This window comes from Pteronotus mesoamericanus, unplaced genomic scaffold (assembly GCF_021234165.1).
Source record: "Pteronotus mesoamericanus isolate MK-2021 breed Mesoamerican mustached bat unplaced genomic scaffold, CSHL_Meso_final scaffold_85, whole genome shotgun sequence".
Classification (NCBI taxonomy): Eukaryota; Metazoa; Chordata; class Mammalia; order Chiroptera; family Mormoopidae; genus Pteronotus; species Pteronotus mesoamericanus.
The window spans coordinates 70,804,685-70,826,303 of NW_026555329.1; the positions used below are offsets into that span (position 1 = coordinate 70,804,685).

The 21,619-nt window shown below is 39.3% G+C and overlaps 1 protein-coding gene and 1 pseudogene across 1 annotated transcript in view; one reads left to right on the plus strand and one right to left on the minus strand.

The window, feature by feature from the left end:
- Positions 1-21,619, plus strand: part of NUP205 (nucleoporin 205) — a 70,263-nt gene that overhangs the window by 23,413 nt on the left and 25,231 nt on the right. Inside the window, exons 13-30 of the mRNA XM_054564623.1 lie at positions 143-325; positions 1,726-1,776; positions 2,398-2,607; positions 5,483-5,582; positions 6,036-6,173; positions 7,039-7,228; positions 8,000-8,120; positions 9,567-9,648; positions 9,940-10,104; positions 10,432-10,556; positions 15,456-15,570; positions 17,489-17,638; positions 18,223-18,294; positions 18,605-18,762; positions 19,289-19,369; positions 20,130-20,321; positions 20,822-21,089; positions 21,178-21,276. Of these exons, the coding sequence (XP_054420598.1) occupies positions 143-325; positions 1,726-1,776; positions 2,398-2,607; positions 5,483-5,582; positions 6,036-6,173; positions 7,039-7,228; positions 8,000-8,120; positions 9,567-9,648; positions 9,940-10,104; positions 10,432-10,556; positions 15,456-15,570; positions 17,489-17,638; positions 18,223-18,294; positions 18,605-18,762; positions 19,289-19,369; positions 20,130-20,321; positions 20,822-21,089; positions 21,178-21,276 (2,500 nt within the window). The remainder of the gene's footprint in view (positions 1-142; positions 326-1,725; positions 1,777-2,397; positions 2,608-5,482; positions 5,583-6,035; positions 6,174-7,038; positions 7,229-7,999; positions 8,121-9,566; positions 9,649-9,939; positions 10,105-10,431; positions 10,557-15,455; positions 15,571-17,488; positions 17,639-18,222; positions 18,295-18,604; positions 18,763-19,288; positions 19,370-20,129; positions 20,322-20,821; positions 21,090-21,177; positions 21,277-21,619) is intronic.
- Positions 12,183-13,288, minus strand: LOC129062941 (peptidyl-prolyl cis-trans isomerase D-like; annotated as a pseudogene).

A 21,619-nucleotide genomic window follows, 5' to 3' on the forward strand; every position in this document is an offset into this window, starting at 1 on the left:
CACAAGCTTATCTTTATTTTAGTATGTAGTAAGCCTATGAATACTCAAGTGTAAGTGCTAGAAATTGAGATGACTGTTGGGCATATTTCTCTTAGCTTTCAAAAACGGAAAGGCTCTTGTTCTTCTTGTGTTTAATGTGCAGAGTGAAAATGCTCGCCTGGCCCTCTGCGAACACCCGCAGTGGACCCCTGTGGTGGTGGTCCTGGGACTCCTGCAGTGCAGCATTGCCCCGGTCCTCAAGGCCGAGCTCCTCAGGACACTGGCCGCTTTCGGCAAATCGCCGGAAATTGCCGCTCTCCTCTGGCAGTCGTTGGAATACACTCAGGTAGTGTTACAAACTCCTTTATTTTCATTGCCACAGTTTGGAAAGTGAGTCTTGATAATCGTAGAAGCAAGAGCACCCAATTTGAAACTTATATACCATGAATTTCCCAATTACAAGTTACCATTTTGGTCCTGAGCATTAGAAACGAATAGGTTTGGGTTTTCCTCTCGATCGGTGACGATGTCACTGGGTTCCTGGAGACTGGTTCTTCTCCGAAGGCTTAGTTTTTCAGTGTAGGATATCAGTGAATGGGCAGAATTCCTCAACTCTGTCTTTGAGACCAGGATGATACATGAAAGCCTTCGGAAGCCATCTGTACTCATTCAGTGTGGGGAATGCCTATCTTTTTTTTCTGCTTCTTCCTGCTGTGCACTTCCTGTCCTGTGCCAGAAGAGTGAGCATCTCTACCACCTTTTCTTTCTTTTGATGTTAGCTCTGTTGGAGTTTTTCTTTCAAGACATAGTTATTCTATATGTGGTAAAAGGAAAATAAGAATGTACTATATAGAGGTATTTATAGGAAAATGGTTGGATGGACTTGTTTGTGTTAGAAATAATACAACATAAGGGAGCCTGTGAGTCTAACACATTATTCCTAGAAGCAACTGTTAGGGAGCAGTAAAGTATTCTAATTACATTCTAGCATATGTGTCCTGAGGATGTCAGTGATACTTCATAAAAGCAAGAATTAAGGAAGTTGTCACGTGCTGAGAGGCTCAGTTACTTTTGGTTTGGTATTGATACTTCATTTTTTCATTCACCGGTGCCTCGGTACTGATCAGTGTCTTAAGTGCTTAGTGCTTCTTTATACTTGCGATGAAATGTGATTGGGTTTTTAGAGAGTTCTATCCTTAGAGCAAGACTTTTTTTTTTAAATTTAAAGAATCCCATCTAATAATGTGTTCACAACTTGCAAGAGAATTAAATTACATGACAATAAATAGACTATGTATGCTCCTAGCAAGGTCAGGACAGAACATCTTAACTCAAAACTTCTGGCCACAAAAACCTGTTCTTAACAAGTGTACATCTTCGTTTTCTGGTACCAGCAGTGGGACTGGTTGTAAAACAGACCACTGTTTAGAACACCAGGGAGATTTCAACCCATAAATCCTTTTAATATTCAGCCCTAGAATATATGAGAGGAAGTTTGCTGAAAACACATCTTGTGTGTACTTAGGAATTACTAGTTTTCTGAAGCCCAGGTAATTGGCAGTTCTACTGACTCTGACACAATTGCTAGTGGAAGTCCACAGAGACTTCTCAGTTGTCAGTTCTGATTGTCATTGTTAAGATATGTGGGTGCCGTGGGTGAAGACTACAACTGTTATACTGCAAAGCCACTACTTTTCGCTGATGAATGAGGAATGCTCTAACATATCTCATTTTTATTATTTTAAGATACTGCAGACTGTAAGGATTCCAAGCCAGAGGCATGCTATTGGTATAGAGGTAAAGTTTTCCTTTTAGTTTGAATGCTATGTTTATGCAATCACATGATAGAAAGACTTAAGAATTATTCTTACTCTATTAAGTTCCCGTAATTTTCAAATTTAATGTATTTTCATTTGAAGGGTTTCCTGGTCAGTGTTGAAACTTTTTCTGAAAAAAACCAAAGTACTTTGGGTTTTCAGAGCTGGAAAAAGATGTCACATGGCAGCTACCCAGGCTGAAAGTTTAGTTAGAACTCCACTTAATTACCTTACTTGGGTCAACATGAAGTGGAACTTTGTTTCTTTTCTTCTCTCTCTGTGCTCCTCTCTTTTTTAAAGAGACATTTGAGATTTCTATTTCTAATTCAAAGTTGGTAACAGTATGTGGGCATTTGAAATTCTTTCATCTGATCAATCTAGAGTCATATAATACTTTGTATCGCTTCTTGGCCTTTTGGCTAAGATCAAGTGTATAATACTTCTGTGATTTTTTTCCCCTCTAAATGAACGATGGTAATAATCTGTTATATGCCTTGGTGTGATACTGTAGCAATATTAATGAGTTAATAATCTGTAAAATGCTTTGCACCTTATACTGATACTTTTCTATGATCAAATTTTCTTTATTTTCCTTTGGAAGGTTGAACTAAATGAAATCGAATCCCGGTGTGAAGAATACCCGCTGACGCGGGCCTTTTGCCAGCTTATTAGTACCCTGGTGGAGAGCTCATTTCCTTCTAATTTGGGTGCTGGACTGCGGCCCCCTGGCTTTGACCCTTATTTGCAGTTCCTTAGAGATTCTGTGTTTCTCCGATTCCGCACAAGAGCTTACCGGAGACCAGCTGAAAAGGTTATGTTCAGAGAAAAACTTTCTTCTCATTATTCAGTTATTGTTGCTTTTTCTATTAAAGGTATAAGATGCTGCAAATTCATTTTAGCTTTTACAAGTTAATAAGCTTCACAGTCTTAATACTGATGAGGTATTAAGTCTATGGTCTGATTATTTTATGTGCATTAAAAAATAAGTTTGGGCATTAAAACCAAAGCACTGACTTTTAGTGATCAGTAATTTCATTGATATGAATTCATAGTCATTCAGATCCTTAATGAACAAACTTTGACCAAAAATATTGCACCTTTTTCAGGTGGAAATACACTATCCTTAGTTAGGGTAATTTAGGTTCGGGATCTAAATAAGTTTAAACTTGCACCAGTTTCTGTTAATTAGTTCTTCTGGGCTGAGGAGCCTGGCGTTCAGGCAGAACGTATTGTGATGCATTTAGGTGAATCTGCAGTGGGTAAAAGCTGAGGGGACACTGCCGTTTCTGCATGTTTGCTCCGATTGCAACACACTCACAGCCGCGCTTATCGTACTTACCATGTTATGTAATTCCAATATTGCTGTGAGGCAGATACTATTAATATTCCCATTTTACAGGTGGAGGCTTAGCGGGAATAAGGAGCTTGCCTAAGGGCCAGGTTCAGTATTTGAACTCAGGACTATGATTTCAGATCCAAGCATAACCACTATGTTAGAGATCCTTCTGGGTTCTGGTGTCATTCACTTCAGTTTATCATACTGTTTATTGCCTCGCAGAATACCCTAGGATGTATCTTGTAAGAACATGTCTGCCTTATTTTTATAGTTTGCTGTTTTTTGAACATTTTAGGTATATTTGTTGTATTAATGATTACAAGAAAAAGTTTATGCTCATTTGGGATAATTTGGAAAAATATAGAAAAATATAAGGAATTATATCATTCATAATCTTGTTGCCAAAGGAGAGATAACTACTAGTCTTTATCTATGCATGTGTACTCAAATTGAGATAACTAGTTACCTTAATGTGTATCCGTTTTGGCCACTAAACATAATATGAGGATTTTTTTCATGTATTAAAGATTATTTAAAAACAGTCTTTTTAATGACTGCATAATCATCACTTGTGTCTAGCATAGTTTATTTATTCATTGCCTTATCATTGAATATAGTTTGTTTCTAAATTAGTCCCAAGTAGCCGAGGTTCATTTATGGGTCAATTGCTTTATAATTTTTGCTTCTCAAGTAGTAAAAAATAAACACTGAGAGGGGTATACATTTTATTTAGGCTCTAGAATTACCTTAGGAACATATATTTCCTTATAGGGTAAAACAATAGTAGCAACTGGGCCTCATTAGCAAAAGGTATTTCAGATAAAATGTTCTGATATTTTTTGCATGTTTTGATCACCTTGCTTTCCTGTTCTTAAAAAGGCCCACGTGCTAGGGCTGCCGTCAGCCACGTCCCTCCCAGGTGCTCCTGCCTCCCGCCCCAGGCCGCCTCCCTTCCGGGCGCCGCCGCCGCCCCCGTGGTTGGTGTCCGTTCCAGCCCGACATATGTACCCCCAGAATTTTCCCTCAGTCTTGTGAATGTATTTCACTTGAGTGTCTCCTTCAGCTTTACCTTACAGTCTTGTATCTTAGAACAGTGGCTCTTCACAACAACAGGGTTTTGCACTGAGAGAAATGGCAAGTATAGAGTGTCAGAGGCAGCGTGTATATTTGCCAGTCCTAAGAGCTGGTACCATATGGTCCAGAAGCCTTTTTTATTTAAATATGTGATCTTGAAATTTTTGGAAAATAAAGTGAATACCTTTAAAATAATTTTAAAATAATAATAAAAACATCAGCCCTGGCTCATGTGGCTCAGTGGATTGAGTGCTGGCCTGCAAACCAAAAGGATGTCTGTTTGATCCCTGGTCAGGGCGCATGCCTGGGTTCCGGGCCAGGTCCCCAGGTGGGGGCGCGAGGGAGGCAACCGATCAATGTTTCTCTCGCACATTGAAGTCTTCCTCCCTCCTTCTCCCTCCCTTCCTCTCTTTCTAAAAATAAGTAAAATCTTTAAAAAAAAACCCCAAAAACTGCTATAATCCCAGTTCTCAAACTCAGCCTTGATAAAATTATGTGCAAATAATGATTTTAAAATAATAATTTAAAAAATCTGCATACAATTATCAGACTCAGCCTTTTAAAAATTCTATGCCATGAATTTTTAAAATAAAGTTTGAATTTTACTGTCTGTATCACTGTATGTATTTATTTTTCTTTTGGCATAAATATTTTTTCTTTTTGTTACATAGTTTTTAAAAACATTTTTAACAAAGGGATGATAATGGGTTCTTTTGGGGCAGGCTTACCAGTGATTCTGTCTTTGTAACGTCTTTGGCTTGAGCCACAGGCTGGAACACTGGGCTGGAGTTAGAAGTCCAGCGGTTGACCTCCCGAGCTTTATGGTCTTGGGGAAACCATTCATGCTGTGAGCCGCACATAATTCACTTGGGAAGTCAGGGTGATTAGAGGATCCGTTTCAGCTGAGATTCTCAGGGGACATTTGAACTATTTGGCACTTTGGAAAATTGTCCAAATCTGATGTTTAATTATAAACAGACTATGTCTAGACACTAAGTGCTTTAGATTTGCTAATGAAGTCTAAATACCTGCTACAGAAGCATTTCTTTAAGAGTAATGCTTTTACAAATGTTTTAACTTGAAAAATTTGCCAGTTCATTATCATTTAGCAAAATAAAGCAAAATGAATTGATATTTATATATTGCTTAGAATAAATTAATAAAGTAGATGGACTTCACTCATTTCTTGAGAAAAGTAGGGGGGTAGAGGGAAGGATAAGCCTAGTGTGGCCCTCACCTTGGACCATCTTACTGAAGTTTTTGTATCTTTCTACAGTGGGAAGTTGCTGAAGTTGTTTTGGAGGTGTTTTATAAATTGCTCAGAGATTATGAGCCTCAACTTGAAGATTTTGTAGACCAGTTTGTGGAACTACAAGGTAATTAATTCTGTCACTTTCAAACAAAGTATCAGCTATTTATAAAACTTTATAGTTTGTAAGTTATGTATTATATGTAATATATATTTCTGTTTGTAAATAGAGTATATGCAACATATATATGATTTCTGTTTATAGATTAAATTAGAATTTAACCTTTTTTGTTCTTAGCAAGAGAAAATAAAGTAGAATTTTACTGACAGGAAGACAAGAAGGTTGCCTTACAGATCCTCTAGTGAGTTAACATATAACAGGAGACGAAGTGCTGTATTCAGATCAGCTTTTTGGGGAAGTACCACTGTATGCAGTTTGTGTCACTGTATCTAAATTAAAACTTGACCTGTATCTGTTTAGATGCCATTAGATTTGTAAGTCTTGTACATTTCTTTTAAATCAAAGGTATAAGAAATATACTAATTCATTATCTTTTGGACTATGCTATGTTCTATTTAGGAGAAGAAATCATAGCCTATAAGCCACCAGGATTTAGTCTGATGTATCATCTTCTAAATGAGTCCCCAATGTTGGAACTTGCTCTTAGTCTACTGGAAGAAGGCGTTAAGCAGCTTGATACATATGCCCCTTTCCCTGGTATGTACCTGAATGTCTTTATGTCTTGAAAGTGGTTTTGATATTTTCACTTTCTGTGACCTGAGGTTTTGAAATGATTGAAATAATTAAATGACCTCTGAAGTTCTTTATTCTAAGACTCTCTCTATCTGCAGTGGGGTTTTCAGGGAGTCATACAATGAAAACAGTGTATTAATGCATTTAATCTGTATGAAAGCCCTGTGTGGTAGGTATTATTATGTCCATTTAACAGATGAGGAAATTAATGCACAGGGAGGTTTCACATATTCCCCAGAAGGTGTCAGGGGTATGATTTGAACCCCAGCAGTTTGGCTTCAGAGCCCATGAATTTTAAATTTGAATGGTGGGATTATAAATGATCTTTGTTTATATTTTTAGCTTTTATAGTTTCTAAATTTCCTACAATGAGCATGTGTTACTCTAACAGTTTTTCAGCTGTGATACCATTGCCATTTTGAGCCGAATAATTTTAGTGGGGGCTGTCCTATGCATTGTAGTCCTTTACTCACTAGGTGCCCGTAGCACTTGGCCAGCTGTGACAACCAAAAGTGTTCTACACATGGCCAGTGTCCTCTGGGGCCAAACTAGTCCTCCCACCCCTGCCCCATCTGAGAATATTGCTCTAAATAATTAGGGGAAAGATACAGGAAAAATGACTAGAGGTCATTGCGTGAAAGTCATCTGAGTCACACAAATTCCCATGACACGCCTGGATGAGCAGTTTTGTGAAGTTAAACTGCTAAAAGTTTGAGAACTTGAGGGCGTTTTGAATCTAGAACTTGTCTTTTTATCTTGTTTTCCTAAGACTTGACTGTGAGTTTCTAAGATTCGCATGAAACTTTCTCATTTCAATTTTTGGTTCTAGGGAAGAAACACCTGGAGAAAGCAGTGCAGCATTGCCTCGCACTTCTCAACCTTACTCTGCAGAAGGAAAACCTCTTTATGGATCTGCTGAGAGAGAGTCAGCTGGCTCTGATAGTCTCTCCTTTAGAGCAGCTTTTGCAGGGAATCAATCCCAGAACTAAGAAGGCTGATAACGTGGTGAATATTGCCAGGTAAGTTACAGGTGTAGGTGGAGAAATGACGAAACGAGTCAGCTGGGTATTCTAGCTTTGATTTCCAAATCCAGTCAGATCCCTAATGCACCATCGTGTTTTTTGTTTTGGTTTGTATTTTTGCCTCATTTTGTTCTTGCTTTCTCTAGCTCCTGTGATTTTAATTACTGTGGGAAAGTTTCTCTTTCTTCCTCATTATTGTATATCCTAAACATTTGCTGGTATAAAATGATACAGTCTTTATGTTGCATGTCCTTGAAGTTGTGTGTCTCCTTTAGGGAAGCTGGACATTTGGGGGACAGGGCTGGGAGCGAGCTTCTCACCGTATATGCTCTAGCCTCGGGTGGTTTGCTGGCCAGGGACTGGTGTCGCAGGGCGTATAGAAGCCTCCCCCTGATCTCTGCCCTCAGCTTTCCATGGCTTTCTCCTGATGTGTGCCAGAGCCCACACTTCCCCCTCTTTAGGAGGGCACCAGTCATTGGACGAGGGCCCTCCCTAATGGCTTCACCTCAACTTGATTGACGGCCTCTCCAAAGACCCTATCTCCAAGGTTCACCTATTGACCTTGTGGGTCCACGTATTGACAGGAATTTTGGAGGTGCACGATTCAACCTGTAAGAGGCTGCACGTAGTTAGAAGGGGAAGCCGTTGTCTCATTTACCCAAAAGCGCTGTATGGGTAGGAGCAGCCCTGCTTCTAAATGTTCTTTATTGAGAATAGTGAGAAGCCAAGTTCATCTCAATATTCCTCAAATGTTTTCTTATTTTAAAGATACCTGTATCATGGCAATACTAATCCCGAATTGGCTTTTGAAAGTGCCAAGATCCTCTGCTGTATTTCTTGCAACACCAATATTCAAATAAAATTGGTTGGAGATTTCACACATGACCAGGTAACTGATTTTGTTGTTAATTTTTGGTGCATTATGAGTCCATATGGGAGTCACAGTGTCTATAGAAGAACCTTATTTGTGGAAAAATTCTTCAAGAATAAGGGTATTTATGTACGTCGGGTGAAAACCTTATGTGAGGGGCTGTGATTTATATTTGAAGAAAATAAATAAATACCATATTGACACTACATATATTGTAGTATTGATTATACTCTCTATACTATTATATGTGACTGCGAGGCCTAACGAGACAGTTGCTACTCTGAGCTCATTAAAATGATTAGGTTGTAAGTATAACATCTGTTTGTTTTTTGCATCTATTGTTTTCGTCCTCTGTCAGTTGCCTCTGTTCTGACTGAGCCAGTGCTGAATGTGTCTCACTGTGGTGAGCCGTCTACTTCTGTGGCCTCCTGATAGCTCACGTTTGTGTCATTTAATTTGATACTACACTGTAGAGAGTTTTTCCATATTTCTCTATTAATCTCATTTATCATCTACGTGCCGAATAGCTACAAATTGGGAACTTGCTTTTTTTTTTTTTCCCTCTTTATGTACATTCGTGCCATTGTATCTTTATGTTGGATCACTGTGTCAGGTAGTTGAAGAATTTTATTGTGTACTCCTTCACAGTGTTCCAAAATGAGCATTTTGGGTGGGACAGATCCTTTTTGTGTTTATAACTATCCATCATATTGCTGGTCCCTTAGCATCCCTGGTCCCCTGCCAGTATCTGTCAGCAGTACCTTAGTGCTGCGACAACTCAAAATGCCCTCAGTTCTTTCAAAGTGCCTTTTGGAGTGGTAGTACCATCCAGGCTGAGAAGCACCGGCTATAGTAAAATACAGAGATCTCATCTGGCTTTTGGGTGTGGTTCCTGAGCACTGCGTGGTAATCACGGGGTGTTGAAGATGAAGCTTTTCAGGTTGCTGGCATTCATTTGAGTATGAATTATAACCTGTTTTAACATCTTGCTAAATTTCTTCAGGAGGTTGAGTATTATCTAATCTCTCAGCCCAGAAATATAAAACTAGCGATAAGTATAGTACATTTCTAAAGATGAGAATTTTAGATATAAGATGAGAATATTATTTCATATTTTAGTTAAGATCCCATGAAATTTGGTATATAACGAAGAGGTCATAAAACAGCAATTTAATGATACTTTAAAAAAAAAAAACAGTTTCATTCTTTTGGAAAGACAATTAGGAAAGCAAGTTTTGAAACTAATAAACTAAAAAATTTTGTTTCTTTAATTATTTTCATAGAGAGCTAACTTACAGTGATTTAAGGAACTGTGTAGTCTATTAAAAATGTACCTAAAACCTAAATACTTATTGCAGATTTGCCTTTTTTTCTTTATAGAAAAATGTTTATATCATATTATAGTTTCTCTAATATTTAGAAACTTTTTTTATAATTTATTTTTTTATCTTTATGTGACTTTAGAGTATAAGTCAGAAGCTGATGGCTGGATTTGTGGAGTGTTTGGATAGTGAAGATACAGAAGAATTTATACGTCTAGAAGAGGGTGAGTCATAGATTAATGTGTATTTTTTACTTTACATGAAAACTTACTATAAAGGAAGATGCTGTCTGTCTAGTGGTGATTGATGTAATAGAACTGAGAGAATTCGCTCCCATAAATGTACAAGGCTTTGGAAAACCTCTTACATAAATCCGAACTCAGTGTAATGGCTAACCAGGTAAACTGAAACCAACGAGAAGATGGAGGTTTGCAATAAAAGTTTTATAGTTTTAAATTTGACTTACGTTAACTTGTTATTGTTTTGTAATTTGGTTTTGTGATGTGCACATCAAGGATCAGAACTTGAAAAGAAGTTGGCTGGAATCCGTCATGAAACAAGAATCCACATCCTGAATCTGCTCATCACCTCTCTGGAGCGCAGTCCACCCAGCCTTGCCCTCTACCTATTGGGCTTTGAATTGAAGAAGCCTGTTAGCACCACAAACCTGCAGGATCCAGGTATAGCCCCAAGATCCACAGACATTTCTCTCCTTTCCTTTCTATTTCTGTGGCTAAATAGCCACTTGTCGAATGCTGGGCTCGTGGGATAATTCACGGGAAGAAAGAAAGAATGTCGTGTGATGGGTCAATCTTTAGGACGTAAAGTCTGGACAGGCTAATGAACCTTAGAAAATGAGCATTTTATCAATTTTTTGTATCCATATTTGTAAGGCTCTTTATGACAGAGCAGATGCCTAAGGAATTTAAGCTTTGGAAAGGTATGGTATTTTCAGATTCTTAATGTAGACATCTCAAAAGAAAAGTTGACCTTTTGGTTTCACGTAGGAGTGCTGGGGTGCCCTCGGACGTGCCTTCACGCCATCCTAAACATCTTGGAGAAAGGAACCGAAGGCAGGACAGGCCCGGCGGCAGTGAGAGAATCTCCACAGCTCGCTGAGCTGTGTTACCAGGTACACAGCGGGCTGCGCTGCCTAGCATTTACTAGAAGAAACTTAACTAGAGGCTTGAACACAGCACAGAAATCAAAGTACAACAGTAGGACAAGTCTTTCATTTACGGATAAAAGTCGTAACACACAAACTCCAAGATCCTATGGATCTATAGGTCCTATATGTTGATCACTTGAAAAATGACAGAAACTGGATTTTTGAGGTGGGTTTTGACCAGGTTGCACAGAAACTTTCCTAGGACGCCGTGTGTCAAGTTGCGTCTCTCTGGGGAAGAGAGCAGTGACTTGGGCCCGAAGACTTCTAGCTCTCTTCTCCGCCACTTGCTAGCTGAGTCACGGCGGGCATGTCATGGAGCTTCCTTGAGTTCTGTGACCCGTGAAACGGGCTGTTGGACTTAAATGAGACTGTAAGGATGTGAGTGAAAGCAGTTTTTAAGAACCATGTAAATAATGCAGCCCTATAGCCATATGTAAGGTGGTAGAAAGTCAAATTAGTGAGACGTTTGAACTATAATGAGAACTTTTGTTTTACTTGTTTATTGTTTTATTCATTTCACAAGTATTTTAAGAAATAGGCTTTGTAAGATGCAACTAGTTTCTCAATTTAAATGACACCCCAATTCCATTTTCATGGTAAGAAATGCATCATTAACTTCTAGTGACAGGTATTTTGTTATTTTTGTAATTCTTTACTCTTTTCTTCTGTCCCCTGGCTGTCTAAACAGCCGCTCACTGTAAGTGCTACCGCTAGGTATTACTTTGAATCAAAATGAATTCTTCCTTAATGGGGGAACAAACTTGATGGGCATTTATTTTGCACACTGTTGTGGAATTTGTTATACATAGGGAAGCAACGGGTAAGCTTACTCATCGAAGCGAAGGGAGTTCGGTGAGTAAGGGACTGAAGCGAGACTGAAGACATAGAGGTGGGGAGAGGTGGGGAGAGGAGACTCTGATAGGCCGGCGAGTACTTGCCCTGCCCTCGGCCCCTGCTAATTGTTACCATGTTGGACTGCAGGCCCGGGTTTGCCAGATCCTCTGATTTTAAAACACTGTGCTGGCCAAACATGTCTATACCAGCAGTCTGTGACTTTGTGACTAAAACTGTGGTCCAGCACCATCAGCATCGCCACCTGGGGGCTTGTTCATGCAGCAGCTCAGGCCCGTCTCCAGACCTGCCGGGTCAGAGTCTGCGTGTTGACAAGCACTGCTCCGTTGTCCATGAAAGATGCTTTCTTCACCTGTAGGTTTATGCTTCAGAGAGAAATTCAGACCTCTAAAAAGAGCTTGTCTGTTTAAATAAATCTGACTGTAGCCAAGTGAAATAATTTGGGCCTTATTGATGCCGTCATCATCCAGCAGTGCAGGAAGTCGAGACTGAGCCTTGTATCCTTGTTCTCCCTGCCCCCCCCCTTATTTTTTCTCACTTTGTAATACTTTTATTAACCGTGAGCCTATATTGGTATTTCTAAACTGTAAACAATGGAGAACTGAAATATCAAAGGAAACTAATTAGGGATCACATATACTATAATAGACAGCACCCCTTAAATTTTCTACTGCCTTTATACAATCAGTGTATAGTATTTAAGCCAAACTGAACTCCTTATTATGCAAACGTTTTTGCCTATGCTACCTTGTATCTCCCCATGCCTTTTATCTTTTGTTGGACTTCCAGCAGTTTTGCCTGGGTAGCTTTCTCTTCTGATGCTGTATCCTGAGCTTTCTTACTATCAGGCAACGTGTGAGTGTATTTGTTCAGCCCTTGCCATCCTTGCTCTGTGGTGCAGTGCTTTGGTATTTGATGGGTCTATTTCAGGAGCCTCCAAATAACTGCTAATTGCTCCCTGACAATTTGACATCTTCATTTTACAAGCACTGATATTTTGCGTGCAGCTTAAAGCTATAGGGTGTAGCTTTGATTCATCTGCTTTCTCAGTAACATCCTTTGAACCTTCCACATACCTTAAAACTTTTGTGGATTTTTTAATGGCCATCTCCCAGTTCTGGAATTGGAAGGAGTTTTTCCAGTTTTTTGAGGTCTTCTGTTATTAATAACACCTTATCTGCATCGTTTAAATCTGCATCTCCGTCCTCGGGGAAATCTGGATGCCTGCACCAGAGCCGTCTTCTGGGAATGTTCTCAGTCACCCCCTTTCTCCAGTTCTCTGCCTTCTGCGATAACGCACGGTTTGGCAGGTTTTTCCCTTTTCACTTTTACATTTTCCAGAATTCTTGCCACACCCATTCCTTTAATTACTTGGCCAAATGCCACCTTTCCCATCCAGGTGAGGAGCTGGAACTGTTGTGATAGGGAATGGAGAACCATTTGTACTGCAGCCTGCATTTGCCATGCTCAATAAACTCTCCTACTTATGTTTATAATATAAATTTTTAATCTTCAAAATTTTCACCATAAATACTTTCTCCACCATTCCCATTCTGATTTAAGAAGTTTCGACCCTGAATCATAAATTTCTTAATAATTCGGTGGAACAGGCATCCTTTGAAATGGAGAGATTTCCCAGGGGTGGATCCAATGCCTTTTTCTCCTGTACTCAATGTAAAAATTTTCTGCAGTTTTGGGTACCATATCTGCAAACAATTCTAAGGCAAGTCAGCCAGCTCGCTTGCCTGCCATGTCCACTTTAAAGAAGACTTGGGGGTTACTGGTGTTGGAGGGCTCAGCTTTGGGGGATGGGTATGACATTTTGACTTGCAGATGCATTTGGAAGCGGGTTCAGAGCACCTTCGGGCTGCCAGCGGCGGAAACCGAGACCGGCTCTTGGCAAGGACCAGGTGGCTGCTCTGTTCTTTTTAAGGGTGGAGATTTTTCTTACCTTTCTTGGTAACTAGGAGGGATGCTGGGTGCACCCTTGTAAAATGCCTGCAGGGCTATGGGAACTCACTTTTTGTGTCCTTCTCCCTGTAACAATTTTACCTCTCCAGTGTCAGTGAGGATCTGTTCTAGTATCTTCTTAACTGGGCATCTAATACAAATTACTGATTTTTGTTTTGTTTTGTTTTGAGAAGTTCAAATTAGCTTATCAGATTTTTGTCTGTCTGTAGAGCATTAAAACAATGTCAAATCTGTTTGAAAGATAAGAATTCAGCTGCAACTAGAACTATTTAAGTGTTACTTTGTATTACCTTCTATTTTACCTGTGTATATATGTTGTTTGTTTGGTTATACTCAGCAGACATACAGTTTTGTGGGGTTTTTGCCGCCCCCCCCCCCGCCCCCAGAGTATAAACCTTCTCTGCAGCTTCAATGTAAATTACATTTTGGTTGTTTCCAGTTTTGTTTTTCTCTGCTTTATATTTTTAAAACTATATTTTTAGATAGGATTCACAGTCAGCTGGCGTTCATTCGCGCTCCGTAGGTTTACGGTGAACATTGAATTGGCGAGCACGGAACCCGCGCCCCTGGGGAGGACATGGGGTCAGGGCCCTGCAAACCTCTGCTCTCAACGCTTTCCTCAGTTAATGAATACAGAGCTTTGTTTTATGTGTGTTCCTGATTATAGACACTATTGCAGATATGTTACTAATTAATTAACATTGAACTCACGGCCAGCAGCACTGCAACTCGTGCCTGCAGGAAGCTTGCCCAGCATCTGCAATTTCTCTGTTTTACCAGCATCACAGCCTTTTTGCCCTTAGGAGCACCACACAGCATTCCAGCACTATGCATAGGGACCGTTTTAACCAGCGAAATCACTAACAAAAAGCCCCGAACAACACTAAACGGACTGGGAACAGGACATTTGTGTACAGCCTGAGAACTGAAACAGGAAGGCAGAGCCTTGCCCTGTTCAGTCTCAGCTGAGAGCATCAAACAGGGCAACTCATTTTTTGCTGCTTGCTGCCTTTCTATGAGTGACCACAAAAACATGCTAGTTTTGCTTTTGGAGTTACAAATACATTTTAGCATGTAGATGAATTTGCAAGTACAGACTCTGCCAAAATGAGGATAGATTGTGTTGGGTCAAAGGCTGTGAATAGTTTTATGAGTTGAGATTTTCATTCAGAAGTAATTTTAACAATTATAATGGGTATTAAATAGTGCTTGGTACATGGAAAACATTTAATAAACACTTATAAAATGAATTACTCATGAATGAAAGTTTTCACTACAACTTTGCCAAATACTGGAATTTGCTTTTTACATTTAAAAATTTTGCTGATCTGCAGAGTCCTGTCTTATTGCTTTAATCTTTTTTAATTCTGCAAAGGGTGAACATTTTTCTTTGATTACTGGCTATTTTTATTTTTTCTCATGTAAAATGTGTTTTGCCATTTTATCAATTTGTATCTCTTGATGATATTCATATATCTAATAGAGATCTTTATATGTATTATAGCTATTATAGCTCTTCACATTTTCTTATCTTTGATATAAAAGCATTTATTCCTAATTCTGTTATTTTTTATTAAATACTTATTTAGTGTTTATATTTGTTATTTAGTTGAATCAGTAGATCTTCATAATTCTTCACTTGCTTCGGTTCTGGTAAATTTATTTTCTCTTTAAGGTTGGGATAAAACAACTATGGTTTTCAGAAGTCCTAAGTAATTGGTACTAATAATAGTTAAAATACTAAAACTTGTTAATTAACTATATGTGTACATTGTAATAAATATATTTAGGGCGATTTCAAGATTAGTCCTATAGCAATGTCTTCACCACTCTTATTTGTATTTTAATATATCTCCTTTAGTTAAGATGCTAAGGACTGTTTATAACTTTGAGCTTCTAAGTTTTATGCTTTTGTGTATCCATTTTGCTTGTGTTGTTGATGGGTCTTAGTCCCCACTTAGTAGATTTAATTATCTTAAGGTGTATAACACACACACAAAAACTGACTTCTTATTTTCTTATTCTATTTTAATTTTTAAGGTGATATATCAGTTATGTGCATGCTCTGACACATCTGGTCCTACTCTGAGGTACTTGAGAACCAGCCAGGATTTCTTATTTTCTCAGTTGCAACATTTACCTTTTTCTAACAAAGGTAGGACATTATTTTTCCTTAACAAAATTTGTAAAGTCTGCGTTGAGTGGGTTTACTCATGTCACTTTCGGGGGCTGTAGTTACAGTTGTGGAATTCTGTTCTCTTTTTGTTACTAGCTTGGCACTCTGGGTTGCTTTTGTAATTTGTACTAGGTAAGATTGATGTTTTAGCTGCTAGCACAAAATTATTTTAAAATAGTCTTTCAAAGATGAAATTGGATCACTTCCCTAAAAAATAAAAAATTTTAATTATGATGTCAGATAAGAAAATATTTATATAAGAAAATTCTGGAAACTTAGATTTCTTTTGAGTAAAAATTGTTTTATAAAAATCTCTGTTTTATGGTTGTTTCTTGTGTATATATTGAAACTAATTAGATCTTGAAATGAAAATAGAAAACTAATTATGGTGGAAACTACTTATAACTTACTCTATTGACCTGATCAACACAATTATCCCAGACTACCCATGTTATATAGGAGTCTACATTATATAATTTTCTTTTTGATCAATTTTTAACATATTTTTTTTGAATTCATATTATATCCAGAGAGTGGGGATCTGTTGTTTTTTTAAATTTATTTTGTATTGTCTTTATGTTTTAGGAAATCCAGGCTCACTGATTTCACAGCAAATTTTCATTACTAGTAATTATCAGCTTTTAATTTTTAGAGCGACGGTATAAGAGACCCTTGGGAATTATCCAATGGCAAAAATTTTTTACTTCATTTTCATAAGTGTATCTTACTTTTAGTCCTAAGATTTTGTTTATATAAGAAGCTTTTTAAAACCCCTCTTTTATGCCTAATTAGAAAGAAGAGTTAAGCTTACCTGTTATGCTATGTTTTTACAAATTGATCCAGCTTTGCCCATTATTAGTAGTAGTAGTAGTAGTAGCAGTAGTTGTATTCGGTGTGTTTTATGTTTATACTGTCACAATTTAAGACTTCAAAGCCAAGCATATTAAAATAATACTGGGTTCAAAAACTTTATGTAAGTGATTCCCAGCCCTAATTATACGTTTTGTATTTTTGTAAGTTTTAATATGCACAGAGGGGTGATGGGGCTCAGCCCTTCTTGGCAGCCGCTTCTCTCATGGCTGCCAGGACCCTGCTCAGCTCCTCTGTCTTCCTCCTGGTGTGGATGTGTGTCCCACCCTTTTCTTGAAGAACTCAAGGGTCCGCTTGTCCTTGGAGACCCTGAGCCGCTCCATGGCGCGCTGCTCACGAGGGGCTAACCCGCACGCCTCTCAGCCGTGCCCCGCACGGGCCTGGTGTGCTTGGGGAGGGGCCCTGGCAGCGGCCGCACCCCGGCTGCTCCGTTCTGGTTGCTTCGTGGCCCTGTTGAGCCGCAGCGGTGGGGTGGCGCAGAGCCCAGGCTGCCGCTCTCCAGGGGCCGCAGCGGGAGGCCCGACCCTGGCGATGGGGTGAACTGACGCCCAGGGTTATCTTGAGGGAGGTCATAAAGTTGTGTAATGCTTTATGTCTTAAAGGCATAATTGTAAGGTTTTTAAATCTATTTGTTTTGTGAAATGAAATGAAACTATGATAGTTTTTAACTTTTACATATTTTTATATATTTGAGAATTTAAGTATTACCTTCTGTATGAATGTCAAAATGTGATGGACTCAGATTTCTGTAGATTTGTGTGATACTATCCTGGTAATGGAAACTTGATTCTCTTGTTTTTCATTTGCTTTTGCTCATTTTTTATAGAAGATGCTATCTTATTTTTTCTTCCTTGGCATCTGTTTTTTTCTTTTTGAATTTTATGGAGTAATAAATTACTATGTTGTCAAGTTTCCTAAATTATTGGCTGTGTTGTGTGGGAAAACATTTGAAGAGTTACAGAATTGGGGCATATTCTGATCCTGTGTTATTTTTCTGGGAAACTGAACTGACATATTTAACTTCCAGAATACGAAATATCTATTTTGAACCAAATGTCATGGCTGATGAAGACCGCCTCAATAGAACTAAGGGTGACTTCTCTGAATCGCCAGCGGTCGCATACCCAGAGGCTCCTGCACCTCCTGCTGGACGACATGCCAGGAAAGCCATACTCAGGTGACCACGCGCGCTGTCATTGCTTTATCGTGCTGCTCACAGGTCTGGGTGACACAAGCACAGATCTGAACCTTATGCTTGGGTTGTCGTTGTAGGCCACACAAGTTCTTTCTGCCTTTAGAACTTCTCCCTTAAAACACAAAATTATAAAATTATCCCATAATTGTCAGTTTATCATTGCTTGAAGCATCCACATTTTACGACATTCATAGACACAGATACTCAGTGGAGTTTGTCACATAGAGCCAGCATGACCTAAGATATTTGAATATGTATTATATATGCAAATTAGGCCTACGCTTTTCTAATCATCTCTTAAACATGATTGGGTCCTGCCTCTTTTGGAGTTCTGATTATCCTCTTTACAATTGTGAAGTGGATCCCATAAGGACAGAAAGAATTAGAGGAATGCTGATGGTATGTCCTCATCATCTTTGCATTTTAATTAGTCTGTTTTCAGAGGGTTCTTTGACCTAGATAGAAACAGTGACCTAGAAATAGACTATTTTATGTTTGTTATTTTCAAATAAATTTTACAAGTATGTTTTTCTTTTTATGATCTATCATTACTGATGCTCCAACAGATGGTGAAGGAGGGTTCGAAGACGAAAATAGGTCTGTCTCTGGCTTCCTTCACTTTGACACTGCCACCAAAGGTAAAGCCCTCTGAATTCATGATGAACTAATGGTTATGTGTTCAGTCGCTTAAACTTTCAAGAGATAATTATGATGCCTGTATCTTCAAATTCTTAACTGGTACAGAAAAGCCACGTAAAAGATTATTTGTCACCCCCCCCCCCCTAAAATGTTATAACTAGGATGATAGGATAGGAACAAAATTTTATTTTATTTTCTACTCTAATGCACTCTTTGAACATAGCATCACTATCTTTGATTTGAATGCAGCAGTTTGCTGCTTCTCTTCAATGTCCCAAGTAAAATTGAACTACTTTTTATTATTTCTAGTACGTCGAAAAATTTTAAGCATTCTTGACTCGATTGACTTCAGTCAGGAGATCCCTGAGCCTCTGCAGTTGGATTTCTTTGATCGGGTCCAGATTGAACAAGTTATAGCTAACTGTGAACACAAGAACTTACGGGGACAGACAGTCTGCAATGTCAAGGTGAGGATGGGGTTCAAGTGTGTGCAGTATCAAATATTTTCATACTGAGTTATCAGACAAAACTACAATGATACGGTGGATGTGTTCTGATGGAGGTACTGATTTCCTGGACTGTGGTTTTCAGTGTTCAAACAGCTGGGAAATCAAGCAGATGAGACCACACTAACTTTACCTGTTTAAAAGGTTCCTCATCGCCTTTCTCTTTAGTAGTTGTGCCGCCCAGCTGCAACTGTGGAGTGCTTTTAACCATTTACCTTTCTGCCCGGTAAGTGGTCATGGCCTCGCTAGTAGGAAGAAGATAACCAGGGCATTTGCACTAACTTACCTGCCACAGAGGCTCTTCGGTAGCACCCGCCAATGTGAGGGATACCCGATGTTTTTGACTAGAAATTGGGCAGAGCCCCAGTTAGGTTATATATAAAGGTATCTGAACCTTTGCCCTCCAGGGCAGTTTATACTCATTGCTAGGGGTATTCTATCTGTGTCTGAAATGGTCTTATTATTCTCTCTTTATCCACTTGTATAGCTTCTTCATAGGGTTCTCGTCGCTGAAGTAAATGCCCTTCAGGGTATGGCAGCCATAGGACAGAGACCTCTACTCATGGAGGTAAGCCCATTGAGTGTGCGTGAGTCTTAACCCTTTTACTACTTTAGCCACTTATATTGCCGGTTGGAAGACAAAACAATCAATTTACTTGTAGTTCATTAATTAGGAAATGACTTAAAAACTAAACTTTAATGGAATCTTTCATTTCTGACTTTATAACTTTTATAAACTGAACTGAAGCTAATGTCTGGATGACACAATCAGTAACATTTTTTCTACAAGGCTAGTTAAGGATTTGCATCCTGTCCATATTGTGTGTTAGACTTCACTTGCTCCCTGTCAGTGAGGGAAGAGAGAGTCATTTGTCATCACAAGTGGGGAGTTATGACTAAGAGGTCAGGTGGGAAGAACCACATATATGGAAACATAGCTGGCTAGGCTCAAACAAGAAGCAAAGAGATAGAAGACATGCCAGAGAAATATGCCGTTGAACTTGGATTTTAGGCAACTCTAGTGCTCAAGGATTTAGCATAAGTAGATAGTTGCAAGGAGAAAGAAGATTGGGTTAAAAAGCTGATTTCCATTCGTACCACCTTTGCTCCCTGCCTTATATACACACCCAATCATACGTATTATATTTCATTTTTTATAGCACTGGCCACCAGTATAACATAGAAAGGTGTCTGCTGACTGACATACATACGGAAGGTTTCCAAAACATCAGTGTTTTCAGATTAACTCATAGTGAAAAAATAGGAACCTGTTAGTAAAAGACTCTTTGCCGTGTATTAACCTTGTGATTCAATTTCTCTGGCTTTAGGAAATCAGCACTATACTTCAGTATGTGGTAGCAAGAAACAAGTTGTTGCAGTGTCTTCATGCAAAACGGCATGTGCTGGAGTCGTGGAGGCAGCTGGTGGAAATTATACTGACAGCGTGTCCCCAGGACCTCATTCAGACAGAGGACCGACAACTGATTATTCGTGATATTTTACAAGATGTGCACGATAAGGTGACATACTTCCTAAATTACTTCATGGACTGCTGAACAAACGTTTATATACATATAGTTTGCCAGTCTCCTTCCCCCCGCCATTTAGATGAGGAATAAGTAGAGTCGTTCAGTGCCAACGTTAAGCCTTTCCTTGAGAAAGGCATTAATTCTGTACAGTAGTCTCTCTCAACTAGAGTGTGTATCAGAATTATCCAGGGAGTTTTTAAAGAATTCTCATGGACAGAGTTCACCCCACCAGCCACGGAATGGGACACTCGCGGTGAGGCCATTCGTGTGCTTTGCCATTAAAAACCTCCCAGGGAATTGTGATGGGAATCCCTTCTGTTGAGGGCGCGCGTTACTTGGCATCGCGTGTACTCTTACCAGCTTTTATTTCCTTTGAACAGTACAATGCTATCTATAGTCTGACGGTATTTGAAAAGCTAAGCATATATAAAATACATGGATGACTGCAGCTGAAAGCAGGTCCTCACTGTGATTCACCCTTCTGCTTTAAGATACTGGACGATGAGGCCGCGCAGGAGCTGATGCCGGTGGTGGCAGGGGCTGTGTTCACCCTGACCGCCCACCTAAGCCAGGCCGTTCGCACGGAGCAGAAGCAGCCCATGGCCTTGGGGCTCGGAGAGGCCCACTACGCTTTTATGCTGGATGGGCCTATCACCTCCCCTCCCTCCGCAGAGAACCCAGTGGTGGATTTCGCTTCTATTGGAGATTCTTCACTTCACATCATACTGAAGAAACTGTTAGACTTCATTTTGAAGACAGGTTTTTTCATCTGAATTTTCCATAAATGACAGCTTTTGTATTTGTTTTAACTTTAGTTTGAAATAAAGTGTTTGCCGCTTCTCCCTAGGGGGCGGATTCCAGCGCGTGAGGACGCACCTGTATGGCTCTCTGCTCTATTACCTGCAGATCGCCCAGAGGCCAGATGAACCTGACACCTTAGAAGCAGGTAGAATCAGAGGGACCTTTAAACTTTCCTGGTGTTAGGGATAGGTTAAATTTTTATAAAAATAACTTTTTTATCTTTTGTCTCAGCAAAGCCAAAATAAATGAGTCTTTATGGAATCATTAAAGCTTACTCTAAAGTAGAGAAAAATTGTTTAGTTTTCTAAAGTTATTTTTCTAAGGTAGTGTAAAGTTAGTTTTTCTAAGGTAAAACGAGTACTGTGAGAACAAACCCTCAAATACAACCTTAGCTTGATTTCTGGGACTCGCGCCCTTGCCCCTGGTCCACTGAACAGTGTGCTGTGCGGCATCTGCGCTGTTTTTCCCTCCCTTGCAGAGCACCCAGT